Source organism: Cuculus canorus, chromosome 2 (assembly GCF_017976375.1).
Source record: "Cuculus canorus isolate bCucCan1 chromosome 2, bCucCan1.pri, whole genome shotgun sequence".
Lineage (NCBI taxonomy): Eukaryota > Metazoa > Chordata > Aves > Cuculiformes > Cuculidae > Cuculus > Cuculus canorus.
The window spans coordinates 153,931,984-153,945,293 of record NC_071402.1 but is presented as its reverse complement, the minus strand read 5'-3'; the positions used below and the strand labels follow the sequence as shown (position 1 = coordinate 153,945,293).

Below are 13,310 nucleotides of genomic sequence, written 5' to 3'. Positions count from 1 at the left end.
CATTTTTTTAAATAGATACAGGGGAAAAACACAGTGCAGGCAGTCTGACTGGAAACCCAAGCCTTCCCTTCCAAACCAAAGCTGTCCCTTATGCCTCCTTCCCATGAACAGGCACAAAGCAAAGCAAAGCAAAGCACTACCTGGAGTTCTAGTAGCAAAAATGGTAAAACAAACCACCAGCCCCCAGGATCTCAGGCCTCCTATTAAGGTCAGCAGGTGAACACTTTTCACACAAAAAATGTTGATACGGAGCAATCACCAAAAAAAAATATAAACAGGACATTTAAGGTTTGCAGCTATTTTATTTACAAGTATACATTTAACACAAAGAAACACTGATATCCAAGCCTAGTTAATAGTAGTGTAACAATATGCATCATTTTGATGATTATTCTAACCAACAAACTACACTGAAAAATTAATGCCAGTAAAATTCTTGGTCATAATATTAAGAAATACAATATATAAATTGAAAATATGATTGCTTAAAATTTGAAAATGGAAGTGAAGCCATTTGCACAGGAGTCAGAGTTTAACATAATCTGAAGGGAAAGGCTCCAAACCAACTGTTTATCTTTCAGGTTAACAGAAGAAAATAAAAAATAAAAAAAAGAAGCATAGTTTATCCTTAAAGGTAACGGGCAGTTTTGCTTCTTCAGGTAGAATGTATTCCCAGTGTTTTCAGGTTTTGCAGTGGAATTACATTACTGAGCACGAAGACTTCCCTTGTGAAGCTGCCCCATCGATTTTTTCTGCCTCCAAAATTATCCTCTTAAAAACATCAACGGCAGTCTGCAAAGAGAGAGAACAAGATCAGCAGGGAAGAAGGAACTGCCCGCTTAAAAAGTAATAAAACAATGTTTTATTTATTAATGTTTTATTTAAGCCCTGTGGAGAAGGACTTGGGGGTGCTGACTGATGAGAAGCTCAACATGAGCCGGCAATGTGCGCTTACAGCCGAGAAGGCCAACTGCATCCTGGGCTGTATCAAAAGAAGCATAGCCAGCAGGTCGAGGGAGGGGATTCTCTCCCTCTACTCTCTTAAGACCTCACCTGAAGTACTGTGTCCAGTTCTGAAATCCCCTACGTAAGGATATGGAACTGTTGGAATGGGTCCAGAGGAGGGCTACGAGGATGGTTAGACAGCTGCAGCACCTCTGCTATGAGGACAGGCTGAGAGAGTTGGGCTTGCTCAGCCTGGAGAAGAGAAGGCTCTGGGGAGACTTTATAGTGGCCTTCCAGTACCTGAAGAGGGCCTAAAGGAAGGGACTTTTGACAAGGGCATGTAGTGACAGGACGAGGGGGAATGGCTTTAAATTGGAAGGGCGAAGATTTAGATTAGACATTAGGAAGGAATTCTTCATGATGATGGTGGTGAGGCACTGGCACAGGCTGCCCGGAGCAGCTGTGGATGCCCCATCCCTGAAGGTGTTCAAGGCCAGGCTGGATGAGGCTTTGAGCAACCTGATCCAGTGGGAGGTGCCCCTGCCCACAGCAGGGGGAGTCTGGAACTGGATGATCTTTAAGATCCCTTCCAACCCAAACCATTCTATGATTCTATGAATGTTAGCAGTTATACTGCCTATGCCACCCAATAACATCCAACACTCATTCCAAAATCAAAGAGGGAAAATGTGCTAATTCCAGTTTTGAGCACAGCCTTTTAACAGCAATCCTCAGTTATTTTCTCTGCCGCTGCAGGAAGGACAAGTTTGAACTGAGCCAAACTCATAACAAAGCTGATAACTGTAATTCAGCGTTATTTTAAATAGTAAGCTTGTGCTGAGTGACTGACAGCAACAGAGATTTTGATGCTGCAGTGCTCCAGAGAATAAACTCATTCACATCCTCTAAATAATCATTCCAACTCCGAGTAACTGTAATTTTTTCAGCTCTTGATACTGCCTTTGTGCAGCCCAGGTTACATTAATATCCTTGACCTGCAAGAGAAAGAGCCAAGTGTCTACTCCACCATGTACTTATCTTACCTGTGGGTAAAGACCAGTATTAGACATGGTGCGAGAACACAGAATCATAGAACCATTACATTTGGAAAAGACCTCCAAGATCATCAAATTCAACCATCAGCCCAGCACCACTGTGCCTACTAAACCATGCCCTGAAGTGCCACATCTACACCTTTTTTCTGAATGCCTCAAGGAACTCCACTGGACAGCCTGTTCCAATGTTTTACCACTCTGTCAGTATTTTTCCTAATATTCAATCCAAACATGAGGGGAAACACAAGTCATACTATCCACTGTGTAATATGAAGTAATCATTTGATAAAGTCCTTCAAAGTAGGTTTTATATTTCAAACAGCTTGAGCTACAAGATAGCTATCACTGCCCTGGTCAGGCTCACACAAACATTGTATCTTACTGAATGGAACAGGCAGGATTAGAGTCCTCTGCAAAACTGCATGCCACACGTATACTATGGATCCCTCACTTCTTCAGAGGGAAGGCCGCACAAGTGCTCTCAGAGAAGTTACCTGTTCTAGTTTCAACTCTACATGGTTTACACCATCAATGTTACTTGTAGTAAATACCTCACATTTTTAAAGTGGTATTTTCAAGATTGACTCAGTTTTAAAGTGTTCATGGATATGCTAGCATCCATCAGAACATGGAGAGACTACAATACGCACCATCCGAGACTGCCTAGAAGTAATTTAAGAATAGATGTCTACTGTAACCAAGGACAAGTCTAAAGTGCTTTCCTTCTCTATAATATCTTCAAGCTGAAGATTCACTGTATGATCAGTACTTCAACATGCGAATCTTCCACTTGGAAACTGTCTCCTGATCATCTCAGACATTCCATTTAAAGTTTATCTAACCTCTAGCCACCCATTTCACGAATTCCAAGCATACGCTCTTTAGGAAGAAGAGTATATTCATTAGACAAAAGCAGGCCCATTATGAAATAGGATAAAAAGAGGGTTTTGTTGGTTGTAATCAGCAGGCTGAAGAGCACCCTGTGATTTATGACTGTGTTCTGACCTGACAGATGTTTTTCTGCCTCCACAAGGTATAATTCTTCATTGGGTAACTTCCAAATTAATTCCATTGACTAAAGTAAACCCACAATAACCTTAAAGCAATCTTAACAAGATTAGACCGAATTTTGAAATTTCCAATATTTATGCCATTGGTACCCAGTACTATCTATGGAACTATCAAACATACTGCAACAGCTGCAAAAAGAGAATTCCTCCACACAAAGGAGTTTCTCTGCAATCACAACTGACTTAGACAAAATTGGCTCATTAGTCCAGTACTACAGAACACACTCTTGGTCAGGACTGCAATTAATATCAAACTGGTGCCACTAACAAAGATTTTCCTTTAATCAAAACTTGGTAAGGCACTGATATACAAATATACTGCTTCCCTATTTATAGTTGACATTTTCAATAGTTTCATTTTAATGCAGAAGTTCTTTATACCCCTGCTTCAAAGCATCTATTAAAAAAACCTCCACAACTTATTCTGTCAACCAAGAAGCTGTACATTCTCTGTCAAAGACATGCTGTTTGGAACACTAAGATGTAGGAGTTCACAGGCCTTGTTAATTCACTTCACAGAAAATATGTATTCACTGAGACGATTTAATCACTGTCCTACAGCAAACCCTCAGGAATTTGAAATTCAGCCCAAATATGCTGCAGAATTTTACAATGAGTTTTTAAACAATGCAGGAAGCTGTTTTGTGACAAGCAAGAAAGAACACAGCCAGACTTTCTACGCATCTGGCTCCATATGGTCTAATTACAGAACGTGGGTCATACCTAGCCTAGAGAAAGCCATCTGGCTTTCTTCTACTTTTCTCCCCCAAGGAAACAAAACAGATGTCAACCTGGGCAATGCACACTGCCTAGAGAACATAGCACCATGCAAGAGACACCAGAGGCTCAAGTGCTTCTGCAGATGTGTCCCGTGGTGCCAGTGGGACAGATGGTTCAGGAGGTGCAGTTCCCTCTGCACAAGCAGGGAGCTGGGAACACAGAGACTGGAGTCAGTGCAGGAAGGTGCAAACACCCAAACCCAGCCCACAGCCTCCAGGGTCAGCTCATCCTTTGGTATGTTTTATTTCTCAACTGTGCAACTTGTTTTATTATTTTTAAAAGGAAATTCTCAACTGCTGTCCCCCTGCAGCCCATGCAGGTTCACAGTGGAGCCGATATCCATCTGCAGCTCATAGAGAACCCCGTGTCGGAGTAGGCTCCTGGCAGGACCTGCGGAACGATGGAGAGAGAAGCCCACGCTGGAGCAGGTTTGCTGGCAGGACTTGTGGGCAACTCACAGTGGAAAAAGCCTGTTCCTGAAGAACTGCACCCCATGGAAAGGACCCAAGCCAGAGCAGAACTGAAGAACCGCAGCCCTTGGGGAGAAGTTTGTGGACAACTGTGTCCCGTAGAAGGGAACCCACGCTGGAGCAGGGGAGGAGTGTGAGGAGTCCTCCCTCTGAGGAGGAAGGAGCAACAGAGACAACATATGATGAGCTGATAGCAGCTCCCATATCCCCTGCCCCCCTGCACCACCTGGGGGAAGATGTAGAAAAAAAAAACAGGAGTGAAATTGAGCCCAAGAAGAAGCGGGATGAAGGTGTTTCATGATTTAGTTTTTATTTTCTCATTATCCTACTCTAATCTGATTGGCAATAAGTTAAATTCATTTCCCCAAGCTAAGTCTGTTTTGCGTGTGATGGTTACAAGTGGTCTCCCTGTCCTTATCTCAACCCTTGAGCCCTTCATCATATTTTCTCTCCCTTGCCCAGCTCACAGGGGGAGTGACAGAGCAGTTTTGATGGGCACCTGGCATCCAGCAAGGATCCACCCACCAGAAGAAGATTTTTTTTGCTACTTCCTTGCCCCTTCTAAACAAGATTATCTAATAAATTTCACATATTTGGGTGAACACCTTGACAGCTTGCTGCTCCCTAAATTCCTGCAGCAAAAGTTGGCTTCCAGCTTCAACTGAGGTTAAGACCAATTTGGACTCTGGTTGTATTTCAAACAGTTACCACTTTATTGTACTGGGATGAAGATGAAGTACTATGCTATGGCCTAGGTGAAACAAAGTAAGGAATTCCATAAGAAAGGCTCAAAGCTCCCTAAGTCAGCCAAAGCAGTTCAATGTATCTGGTAATAATAAAGCAGCTTGAGAAGACATAACAGTAATCACCCAGCAGTCACCTAAAAGAGGCCTTTCTATTAAGACTCAGAAATGCCTTCTCAGAGCCCAGGAATCTCCCTAATTGACTGATAAGTCGCTGATACCCAGCCTCCTCCAAAAGTCCTACCATGTCACCCTCGTCTGGATGAGCTATGTCATATTTGACCTTGGGAACTCTTGCCAGCTGCTACCACTTATCCTCAGTGCAGCTTTGATTTTTGCCTCTCTTGCCTTCCATCTATCCAAAGTCATACTGTCTCCAGAATGTGGTACCCTTTGGTAACTCCTGGCAGAACAGGACTGGTTTGCTTCAGTTAATTCATTTCACAGTATAGGGCTATGCTCCTAAAACTTGCAGATGCTCCAAAAAGGATGGGTTTTTAGGGCTAAAGAAGGAAGGGAGAAGTGTTGGTGCTCTCCCATGCTCTTTTAGGGCAAAAGGAGCCTTTGCTGTCAGAACTCGTTATAGGGAATACCTTCTCTGGTTTCAGCAGTTTCTTGCAAACAGAAATGTTAAAGAATAAACCACAAACCTGACTGAATTTGGCCTAACCCCTGTAGCAAGGAGACCTACTCTTCAAGCTGCTGTGAAGAACGTCATGTAACAAACCAATTTCAGATCAGCATACTAGGAATTGTCACACTTTTGCTACACATCCACTCAATACAGATGGCTAGGTTTCAGAGAGAAAGGATTAACAGGCTTTCCGTAGCCAGGAAGATTTGAGCTTTCTGCTGAAGTTCTTAAGCTCTAAATTCCCAATCCAGTCCAACTCATCCCTTTAAGCATTGAATTAGCCTTCTGTAAAAGAGAATCTTAAACAGTTTTGGAAGGAGTTTAGACTTAATCTTGATAGGCAAGTTACATTTGCTGTACCAAGCCAGCACAGGGGAAGATTTGGATGAACCTCCAAGAAAAGAGTGCAAACAGACTGCCTTTTCCAGTAATGCTAACTGACCTAAGGTGAACATTCAGTACCAGGAGAAAACACATTGTAACTAAGTTCAAAATAAACCCTTCCTTGCCCCAAACCACATTCAGAGTAATAGAAGACATCCTGTCTTAACAGAGGTTGATATATCAGCTCTTTTGATCCTGTCATATTAGGATTTGGAGAAAAAAAAAAAGAGCTGCGAGAGTTCAAAAGTGTTCCTTGTCTAACTCGTAGGAAGGGCTGCTGCCCCACCTTGCTACCTGCCTGGTGTCTCCTGTTGTCCCTAGCACCTCACAGCTCTCTATTCCATACTTTGCTCTCAACGCTCCATCTTCCACTCCTTCAGAGGTGAGCATTCCTCCGCAACCATTTATGAGAAGACTAAGTCAGCTGCCCCAGTTTTTGGCTCCTTCACACTTTCTTTTGTACATCCCAGGCCTCCAAAGGAAGCATGCCAGCGAGCCTGAAAGATGGTCACGTGCTGCAGGCACACACCTCAGAGGAGACATACGTTCTTCCAAATGTCTGAAGCCAGACAAAATTACCAAATGTACTATACAAGAGGAATGAGGGAGGAATTGTGTTCAAGCACCTGTTTTTAACAACATGCATCTGACTCCAGAGGGACAGCATTTAGAGTGACCTCCAATTGCTATCCTGAATGACCCTCCTGAAAGAAAGATGTTCTTGCCAGGTCTTCAGCAGCAAGAATGAATACAGCTTTTAATTTTGGAGAGAATTTGTATAGGACTATACAGAACTTTGAATATCTGACATTCAGTTGTGAATTGGTTTGCTCTAGAGCTTGCTATATAAATTTCAGCTGGCAGCATAACTTAATACTGTCTGAGACTACGGAACAGACACAAATAGACAGCAGTCAATGGAACTTTGTTAGTACAGCAATTTAATATGCGAGACATGCCAAGCATTATATAAAGCTTGCGGCTCCTTTGCATAAATACACCCAATTTTGTTTTGAACCAAGAACAATACAAACTTCAGAGAAGTTATCAGTAAGATACTCTATTACATATGAATTGCTACACTATTACAGTTTGTAAACATGTGCCAAAAGAAAAAGAGTACAGGCAACAGCTTTGCCTAATCTAGGAGTATGAAAGTAGTTTAAAATAAGGGTGGGTGGAGGGGGAAATCAGATTCTTTTAACTGGTTTGTTCTTTACACTGTCCACTTACTTTCCTTGGATACGTATTTGAAAGTCTCTAGTAGTACGGAGAAGATACTGAGAAATCTCATGCTTTTATCATGCACAATTTGGACAAGGTTAATGCAAGTCTTAGTTTATTAGTACTTTTTTTGCTGGCTAACTCCAAGTGTTCCATATCTGGAAAAAAGACACCGAGTTTCTCTTCCAGGGAAAATCTGATTTTACTCAAGTGACTTGTAGAATTGTTGACAACAGGCAGCAGACAAAAGCTATTTGGTTTCCTTTCGGGGATGGGGGAAAGGGAAAGAAAGGCTGCTTAAACAGGTCGTGTTCTAGCTATAAGAGTGTCCTTTCAGTGGTGATGATGTTATCACAGGGGTCAAGGATGTAATACACTAGGTTAAATATGAGACAACATAAACATTTCTTCTTCATAAGGACTCATTTGTTTAAAACAAGCTTGACCATGAGCTTTTGACCTTATCTTATGTTTATATTTTCAAAAAGGAAGACTGTTGAGACCTATAGAGAAAAAAGAAACAGAAAGGAGAAAGAAAAAAAAAAAAAAAAAAAAGACAGCCACCCCAATTTGCTTCTCAAACCAGAAGGCTCTTGGAGCTTAGGTACGCAAGGTGTCACATCAATGACAAAGTATTATTAACAGGTAGAGGAACAAATTCAAATACCAGAATGCATTTAGGAGGCATTTTGAAGAAAGTCAGTAACAGCAACCAGGAATAAGATGTTACTTAACATGTAATTAAACACCTTCTGCAATAAGAAACCAGCAAGTGTAAATGTGTGTGGGTTATACTGGATCAGATTGTGGAACTTCACTACAGCTGTACCACAGCAGTATCTACAACCTCCATTGTGTCCTAACCTTTCTCTGTCGGGTTTTGTTTGTTTTTCAGAACCCAGAAAAGAAATATTCCCATTAGAGAGACCAAGCCTTGCCTAGTACCTTAAAACACGAGGTTTGTCCCCTTACACCATCTCACCGCAATGACCTCCTATTTAAAGTAACTGCAGATCAGACCCCGTTCCACCTGCCATGCAGATCTGAGTTTTAGTTTGGCACTAACTGTTCTGCTATGTTCAGTGAAGCTTCACTGTCAGTTCTTCACCTCCTCCTTCCATTTATAGTTGCATGGAAAAACTTGAATACACAAACCTGAATAGAGACAGTCATTTTGTTTCCAACTATCTACACAAAATATCTGTTAAAATGCAAGCAAATATTTAAAGCTTCCTTTATGAAATGCATGCAAATATTTAAAGCTTCCTCTATTAAATGAAACTGAGTCATTCCATTACATACACACTATTCGAACATCAATCTTAAATCAATTACCTGATTTTCTTTAGCAGAAGATTCCAAGAAAGCTGCATTCCAGGATTCTGCTAAAGCTTTCCCTTCTTCATAGCTGATCACCCTGACCGAAGAAAAGAAATAAAAAGTATGTTTCTTTGTAATTTGCAAAAGAATTGGAATTTGATATGTTAGGAAAGTCCTAACAGCACTGAAGCCCATAAATGCATGTAGTAGGAATGTTTTGTGAAGTCTGATTCAGAACATTTCTTTTTGGCTGCTGTCAAATAAGGGTATTTGTACTGGACCAGATAAAAGTGCTATGTGACCCAGAAGAGCAGTTGTCCCAAAGTATTGCTTTGGTTTCATAATCTGTAATATAATCTGGTATTTTACTGTTGTGAAAAATGCACTTCTGTAATTTGTTTTAAAAAAGAAAAGAGTTAAATGGCTGCCCCTGGAACCTTATGGCAAAAGTCGACATTACAACAGAAGTTCATGGCTCCTAGTTCACATTCTGGACACAATTCCTTTGCCAGTACCTTATTTTAACCTACAATTTTATTTTAGTTACGGAAAGCCAAGAACAAAAGTAGCACATTGAAGCCACAGGAATGCCGTCTGCTGCCTTGCGTATTGCACACACGGAGTTCACATACCGTTCCATATGCAGGTCTTTTTTATTTCCAACCAGCATAATGGGTATTCTGTGAAAGAAAGTTCAGAACTTCAGAACAGTTATAGTATACTGAACAAAGTACTAGTAACATGCCTGCAGTGAAATGAGATGAAAGTGTCACTACTTACTGGACTTTTCCCACCATATCCAATAACTTGCCATGGATAACTTTTATCACTTCAAAACTGCAAAATAAAGGGATGAAGTCACACATGCACTCCAATGTTTATCCTTAATACCTAATATACAAGCAAATAAATGCATATGTAGGTTGCTGTGCTTGAAACTTACTCTATGTATAGTGGCAGAACTAGAAAGGTGCTGAAAGTCTTACAGATTTGTGAACAACAGACAAAAAGCCCCCAGAAGCAGCAGACTTGCCTCTGCCTACCATTATAGCCGTTCCAGTTAGGATGCTTGCAGAAATAACAGCATTACCTAGGACTGATGCATCTAACACAGGATCACTAGAAGCCCCTCCCCACTTCCCATCTGTACAAGATATTTAATTGCTGGAGCCCATCGACCCTGGATGAACATGTCAAATTAAAGCAGTTTCAAAGAGAAAGTATTTAGTTATGCACACTCCATCCTGAAGAATGCATTATTTTTTTCTAAGAACACTTAGTATGGCATTCTTTAGTTTTATTTATGTGAAAGCCAAAAGACTAAATGCTAATTTTCTATGGAAAGTGAGTAAATTCATCTGTGAGATGGTACTGAAACAGTGATTATTCAAATACTTGTCATGTGTTCACCTACCACGTACATGAAGCTTGGATGACAGGAGATAAGAAGGAGTACTATGAAATATCAAGAAGTCAAAACCCTCACTAACAGAATCCACTGCATTTGACATTTAGTACTTCTCAGTACTTTTTGAGAGTTGAAGAGCAGATGTTGTGCTCCTCTAAGTACAGTACTGAAAAAACGAAGTGCATAATGTGAAGTGCACAAGTCAGATTTGTTTCAATAGAGGCACAATAGAGACACACAACTATGCAAAAAAAAAAAAACAACAAAAAAAGGTGAACGAAACTTTTCCAGCTTCTAAGGTTGTTAGCTACTGCCATGTCTTGCACTGCATTTCAATTAGAACTGAAACTCTTAGAAACAGAACAGCACTCAAACACACTTCCAACTTGGAGCTCTCAAAGAATTGGTGCTTGAAAACACTATTCAAGCTATTTGAATCATTAAAACGTCTCACTTCTGGAACAATGAAACACTATGATATTTGAGAAGGATTTTCTGTCAAGTAGGTCAGTTTGTCTGACTTCAGCAATAATTGCAAGACTGAGTAGAACACAATATTTCTTCACATTCAGATAACAGTTTTAGTATATCCTACCAAGAAAATGAATTCTTTGCAAACAGAATTGTGCCACAGTCTGGCACAACATACTGTTAGTAATCCAAGTACGGTACTACAAATTACATAACAATGTGGAAACAATGAAAAGACTTCAGTGTTAAAGAGCTTATGCTGAAAAGGTGTTAGTGATATTTGTGTCTTCAGAAGTTGTCTTGGACTTCAATTCTAACAATTATTTCAAAAGTAAGAGTTAAATTGAGCATGGTTGTGACGAAGTTGAGAGGCGTTGCCACATACAAAACTAGGTGACCCTGCAAACTGAAAGAGGAATAAAAATACCACAGAAAAAATACTGCTACAGACCGCAAAACTGTTTCTCAGTCTGAAGCAACAGGAAAGATCTAGCGTACTAGCCACAGGATAACTGAATCACTAATACAATACAATCACTGTTTCCTTTCCACTGGTAGTCTTGCTGCTCCCAGCACAGCTCGAGAAAGTCATGCTATGGCACAGCCCCCCAGCAAGCCCTCACCTGAGGTTCCAGTGCACAATGCTGCAAAGTGTTCTTATTCAACTCAGGCTCTTCATTCCTAATTTTATGTATCTGCTTATCTAGAAAAGTTCACAACTCCATTTTCAGTAAAAAGACTAAGAATGAACAGCCGGTCTTCATTAACAGATCAAGGTGGAAACCAGAAGAGAACTGCTATTTCAACTCAAACACAATCCTGACACAGAAACAAGTTGCTAAGAACTGCCAACAAAAAAATTGCCTTGAACAGATCAATTTAATGTTCTAGAAAGCTTTCCAAATTAATAACGCTAGAAGGAGAAGAGGCAGAGTTTAAGACACATACTGACCCATCCAAAAAGAGCATCTTCAAATCAAGTCCTGAAACAGCAAGAGATCTGGATTCCATAAGAGCTATTTTCCAGTTCACAACTTTCCAGTTGGGACCAGTAAATAAAGTTACAGCAAACAGCTCAATGCATGAAGTACAACAAAAAACATCACTAGCTGTTATGCAAATTCATAGAACACAACAAGATAGAAATCAGGAATTTAATTAAGCTGAACTAGAGCAAAAGCCTTCCAGCAGCCCTACTACTGGGAACCTGGGAATATGAAAAATGTAGGGCATTACCTTCTACTCAAGTCCTATTTAAGCTTCCCACTGCAGGTTACCAGGGAAGACAATAATTTTTAAAAAAGGCATTCTATAAGGCTGCTGTCAAAGCTCTCACCTTGCTGGATTAATACTCAGACCAATACACACACTTTGATAGAGGTCAAGACAGATGGAGACTGTAATTCAACTGCCTGGGCAAGTCATCCAAGCTACCAGAGTAGTGTGGAAAATCTTTCCCATTGTCTAACACTGCCATGTTACGGAATATAAGGAATTGAACAAGACAGGATCACTGATACTTCAAATTTTAAAGGAAAAAAACAAAAAAAACTTGGACTAAATAGTTTAAATCCAAAATACTGAGAAAAATACTATCTACCTACAGTCTTAACATACCTTGTTCTGTTAGTATTTTCACCATAATTTGGTTTCTATTTTAACCAATTGAATGCTACCACAGAAAACAGATTTTCATTTCTTTATCTGGGCTGCCAAGCTCAAGACATCATGAGGGAACAGCTGGAGTAGCTGAAGAAGAACATGTCCTTTAGCTGCCAACTAGGGAACTGCACAAGCTGCAGAAGCCTCCAAGGATCTGTGTCGATTTTGTCAAAGACATTTTTGTCCTCGTACAGTACCACTTATCAGTGAACATTTTTCTCTTCACTTCAGAAGCGGAGGGCTGCCTACTTAAGGCTGAGAATAGTAACTCTATTTCACAGAAGTTCTTCATCGCCAACAATGAAGCTTAAAAAAAAGGAGTTAGGTAGTTCAGTATCTCGACATACACGAAAGCCTAACATCTGTTTCAGCTCCTCCAGATCACATGTGCTTGCCCTAAATTACTTCAGAACTGAAGAGGAAAACCAAGAATGAAGGACTGCCAAAATCGGTTAAACATTAAAGACCTTGCAAGCAATGGTAATTCATAGCCAGACTATATTCTTTTGTTGAGCAGACCAGAAAAGCTAACAGTCAAGTTGTTTTACCTGTACTTTAAGACAGTCTACTAAAGAGCACTTGAGATGACCAGTTTTGTCTGCTTCAGAGGAAGAGACATGGAATGTTTCAGCACTTGTAAAAATCTCATCAGCTTCCATGCACGCAGAAGGGAAGCATCAACTTCTCTTCTGCTTGAAGAGAGTGAAAGGCCTAATGTCTTAATCATTCTACTCAAACAAAACTACTAAAAGATAAGATTATTTCATCTGTTGTAACAAAGATACTATACAGCACTAGAAAGTTAACATCTATTCAAGAATGAACTGTATTTAACAAAGCAAGACAATCAAGATGAGAGACAAAGTAATGGAAGATGAGAAGACCTTATGATAGCTGAGATACTTTCCACAAGTCAGTGACTCCAGCTCCAACGGACTCTACCCTCACATCAGAATGGGCCGCAGCCAACAGTGAGGACAAATTAGATACTCTAGGCAATTTTTCAAATAACATATTTGCTGCAGAACAGCAAAAGTGAGTCTCCAGGCCAAAAGTCATCTATTGATATACTGCTGTTTATAGGGAAGTTTGTGATGCTTAGCCAGAACAATCAAAGAAGTCAAAGAAATCTCAGCACTGTAAT

The 13,310-nt window shown here is 40.4% G+C and overlaps 1 protein-coding gene across 2 annotated transcripts in view; it reads right to left on the bottom strand.

Moving 5' to 3' along the window:
• Window positions 1-275: 275 nt before the first annotated feature.
• The window catches only part of RHEB (Ras homolog, mTORC1 binding), a 44,533-nt gene continuing 31,498 nt past the window's right edge, over window positions 276-13,310 (bottom strand). The window contains exons 4-7 of one of the 2 annotated variants that reach the window (XM_054058851.1): window positions 9,406-9,462; window positions 9,258-9,305; window positions 8,641-8,722; window positions 276-792 (exon numbers count right to left, since the gene is read on the bottom strand). In XM_054058851.1, coding sequence (XP_053914826.1) covers window positions 700-792; window positions 8,641-8,722; window positions 9,258-9,305; window positions 9,406-9,462 — 280 coding nt within the window. In that variant the 3' untranslated portion in view covers window positions 276-699. The remainder of the gene's footprint in view (window positions 793-8,640; window positions 8,723-9,257; window positions 9,306-9,405; window positions 9,463-13,310) is intronic. The other variant, XM_009558305.2, reaches the window with a different exon arrangement.